This window comes from Palaemon carinicauda, chromosome 40 (genome assembly GCF_036898095.1).
Source record: "Palaemon carinicauda isolate YSFRI2023 chromosome 40, ASM3689809v2, whole genome shotgun sequence".
NCBI classification, from domain to species: domain Eukaryota; kingdom Metazoa; phylum Arthropoda; class Malacostraca; order Decapoda; family Palaemonidae; genus Palaemon; species Palaemon carinicauda.
Genome location: NC_090764.1, coordinates 22,946,655 through 22,951,033, shown reverse-complemented (window position 1 = coordinate 22,951,033; position 4,379 = coordinate 22,946,655). Strand labels below are relative to the sequence as shown.

The 4,379-nt window shown below is 33.3% G+C and overlaps 1 protein-coding gene across 1 annotated transcript in view; it reads right to left on the bottom strand.

Annotated features, from left to right (window-relative positions):
* LOC137631867 (THAP domain-containing protein 2-like) overlaps positions 1–3,038 on the bottom strand; it is a 3,439-nt gene extending 401 nt beyond the window's left edge. Inside the window, exons 1-2 of the mRNA XM_068363874.1 lie at positions 2,962–3,038; positions 2,580–2,787 (exon numbers count right to left, since the gene is read on the bottom strand). Coding sequence (XP_068219975.1) covers positions 2,580–2,787; positions 2,962–3,038 — 285 coding nt within the window. The remainder of the gene's footprint in view (positions 1–2,579; positions 2,788–2,961) is intronic.
* Positions 3,039–4,379: the final 1,341 nt, after the last annotated feature.

The window sequence follows — 4,379 nt, the reverse complement described above, 5'->3', positions numbered from 1 at the left end:
AGAATACTTAGTGGAGGATTCCTTTTCTTTCGATCACTTTTCTTCACAACTCTTAAAATAAGAACACCTGAAATTAAGCTGGATTAAACACGGGTTGGGAGGGATTAGTTTTGCTTTTAAGACCTTGGGGGTCGCGGTTAAAGGTTGGGTTCTCATTTAGTTGCCTATAACGGTTTCTTATTTTAATTTCCTATTCTATTTAGTCCTTCCTATGTATGTATTATTTACATATATTTTATATCATTCTATACATTAATGGATCAAGTAAATACTGCTGTATAGATATTGGCATTATACGCAGCATCTTTTAATACACTTCTTATCACGTTTATTTTTTTTTTATTTTTCTGTAGAATTTAACCTCTTTTCATCTTCAATAGGCTTTTACACTTTTAGCAAATGTTACATGTATATTATATATCATGTTTCTCAGCAGGCTACCGATATACAAAGAGTGGAAAGACAAAAGTATCAACAGATATATATATATATATATATATATATATATATATATATATATATTTATATATATATATATATATATATATATATATATATATATATATATATATATTTATATATATATATATATATATATATATATATATATATATATATAATGTGTGTGTGTGTGTGTGTGTGTGTGTGTGTGTGTGTGTTGACAGATAGACCGGCGTTAACAACAACGCTGAAGATTGTGAAGATAAATAAACTGACCAGACTCTTCTTCTCATCTGGGAACGTAGCGATTATCCAAATAATCCTCTTGATGGGAAACGGGGAAAAGGGGAATATTTCTACCTAGGAGGATTAATACTACTGGAGATGCCCTGGCTCAGAATTCTTTCCTGAACCCTTTGAGGCCAGGGTTTGGCCAGATTCACGCCTTCAGACTGTCAAATCTCGATCCCAAGTTAATCCTCCGACAGCGTACTGGTACTTAGTCTGTTTTACTCAGACCTTTGTTTATAGCTGATAACTATTTTCTTGTGCTATTTTGTTAGCGATGGTCCCTTCCTGTGATGCTTTATTAAAAAAAAATAATGTTAAACTTGTTGCTCAACTTATTGGTGAATCAGTTACAAACACCTTGGAATAATGAACTACAGTAAAGTCGTTGACCTTTATAGCCCTCGATGGATGACATTGAACACAGCTTGTGATAATCTCACAACTGTTGTTACTGATTTTTGCCTGAAGGCAGGCAGCTGTGTGTTATCATGGGCTCAATCAAATCCTATTTAAACTATCTTCCAGAGTAATCCGTAGACTCTTGTCAAGTTTGGAAACCCAAATCCAGGTGTTTTGGTTTACAGACAACCAATGTTAGTAAAGTAGAAGCAAACAACATGTATTGTATCTTGCTTTATTGATACTGTTATACCTATTCACAAATTTACTTTATTAAAACTTAAATACAGAAATCATGATAAAACATTTACAATTGTCGACATCATACATTAAAGAATGAATAATCCTTATATATTAGTTTACATATCATTACATAGAAACAATTTTATGACTATACGCATATATATAATATGTAATATATATATATATATATATATATATATATATATATATATATATATATATATATATAATATATATATATATATACATACTTGGTAAATTCCAAGTACAGTTTACCGAGTTAACCATAAACACCAGAGCTTCTTTAGCAATAGGAAATCTATCATCGTCAAGCTCAGTGCCCATATCAATATACCCGTGATATTTTTTTCCATCCCACTCAACCTGTTGTTTGATGGCTATTTCGTCCATTATTAAAGTGCATAAAACATTTTTTAATAATTTTTGCCGCAGCTTCGGATTTCATTTTCATAGTTGTAAACGAATAATTAATGAACCCTGGTTTCCCATCCACCTGCTGATACCATTTTGCAATTGTTCTTGGATGTGGCAAACACTTGTCGAAAACCTTCCGTACATAACGATAGGCGCTCGGAGAATACAAGTGCAACGTTAGAGCAAAACTTTTCAGTGATGGTGAATATTCGTTATGCAGCGGTTTTTCATTATGTTTTGCAGTTCGCCTTTTCAATAGGTCTGCAACACCTGTAGCACAGTTCTCTAGCACAACCAAACTTTAATCACTTACAAAAGATTTTCGCTTTAGTTCACTTATAATGTTATTCAAATCGCTATTTTTCTTTATAAGACGACGTTTGCTTTGTTGCAATAGTTTTACTTTCTTTTTTGAAACGGTCAGCTTATTTTCAATATGAACGATTTTCCGCTTTAGATTATTAGTCTTTTTAAAGTTTATTTATGACATATTTGTTTTTGATGCTGTTAATAGTTTATATATGACATGTCTGTTTTGACGTTGTTACTGTTTTTAGAATGATTTATTGTTAATTTGTTCTCTTCATTTATTTATTTCCTTATTTCCTTTCCTCACTGGGCTATTTTTCCCTGTTGGAGCCCCTGGGCTTATAGCATCTTGCTTTTCCAACTAGGGTTGTAGCTTGGATAGTAATAATAATAATAATAATAATAATAATAATAATAATAATTTGTGAATTTTGGGGTGTTGGGCATTCAGACGAGGAAACCTCGGCTTCTTGGCGTTGCAAATGTTCAGGAGAAGCTTCAAATACACTTGGTACAGCTTGACTGTGCAAATAAACTTTCAGTGTTGTCCGATAAAAGTCCTCCTCTGTAAAGTGCTTAGAGCATAATCGCGAGTATATCGTTGGAGTAAAGTTTTCACGTCCCAAAGCACGAACCCATTCATTTCTCATGACATCATCTTTTGGAAAACTGCAAGAGAAAGAAATCCAAAAAAAATTTCAGTTAAATTTTAAATGTTTCCATTATAATTTTATCTCGTTTTCTTCAGATTAGTATGACGACAATAAAATAAGGAAGATTATCTGCATATTTTTTAGCAAAAAATCAACGTTCTTGACGGAATTACAAATCATTACTACTTACCGATGAAATGTAATAGATGGATTTGAAAGCTTGTTGAATTTTTTCGTACAACCAAGAACAGCACAGGAAGGAGCCATCGCTAATGAAAGCACAATAAGGGTTACCCTCTCTGAACAAAGGTCTGAATAGACTGACTACAATTTCTACAAATTCCAATACAGTGACAGAGATTAACTTGAAGGATCAAGAACTGACAGTCTGACGGGTAAAAACCTGGCTTCTCTTAATCCGGGTCAGGGCATCTCCAGTTATTTTTCCTCCAGATTTCTACCGACGTATCACTGATATCATACAATGAATATTCCTTTTTTCGTATTTTACCAAACTTCTGGAAGGATATTTTTCTTAATATAATGCAAAAGCCTTTGGTAAAAGAATATTAAGGTGATGACATGGTTGTATTTCATTTTCCGCTATTGGTAATGATTTATTCAACGAGGAACCATTTATGGTCATACCGCAGTCTGGGCACAATCGTCTGAGCCTTTAACCCTGGTCTGAGCGACCATATCTGGTCATTCCGCAGTGAAGTGGTTAAATCCTATACAGCACCTATAATCAGATCTGGTAGCACCGGGCAAAAAAGAAAAAGAAAACATGCCTTATCTACATTTTTGGTTATGAAACATGTGTTTTAACTAATAATAGATAAAATAAGATATATTCAAGATATCTTTTGAAAGCTAAGTGCATATTTCAATAAACTCCTTGACGCTATATTGGTACCGATGACAGCCAATCCTTGGAATATTTCCATCTCGGTCACACACTTACTGTTAGTGCACACTCAGTCTTTCAAACTTTAGCTCACATGGAAAAAAGTCAAGAAGTCAAGCGTATCAAAAGAAGAATCTCTCGGTTAAGAGACAATACATAGACAAAAATAAAATAAGTAATAAGAATAAATAAAACTTTCTCACGGTAGTAGCCTAATTCCAAACTACACTTCCATACCAATTTTTTTTTCTTATATATAAGGCACACACACTATTAACGGGATTCATGTGTTGTTAGTTTATCATTGTTGATACGAAATCGTTCATCATCAACTCTGCTGCTTGAGGTTATGGTCTCTTTTCTTAAAAAGGTACAATAAAATGGTTAGCTTCTGGTATTTAGGAGCTTAATCTGCTTTTCGGATAAGCCAATTAGTTACTTCCTTCAGAGGATAAGATGTTCAAAGTATTTTGAGTTTGAAACGAAGTATTCTGAAAAAGACCCTGGTCCAACGGCCAGATAACTTTGGCCCGGGTATAGTTCCTTGAGCTTCCAAACTAACATGAGGTGCTGACTTCATTTTGTCTTCTTATTTACCAATTATTATGACACAGTTGGCAAGTGATATTCACTTTATACCCGTTGTCTGTTCTATTGTTTATTCCAAAAAACTGCATGAACGTGTTTGCTGTAGGATCCAC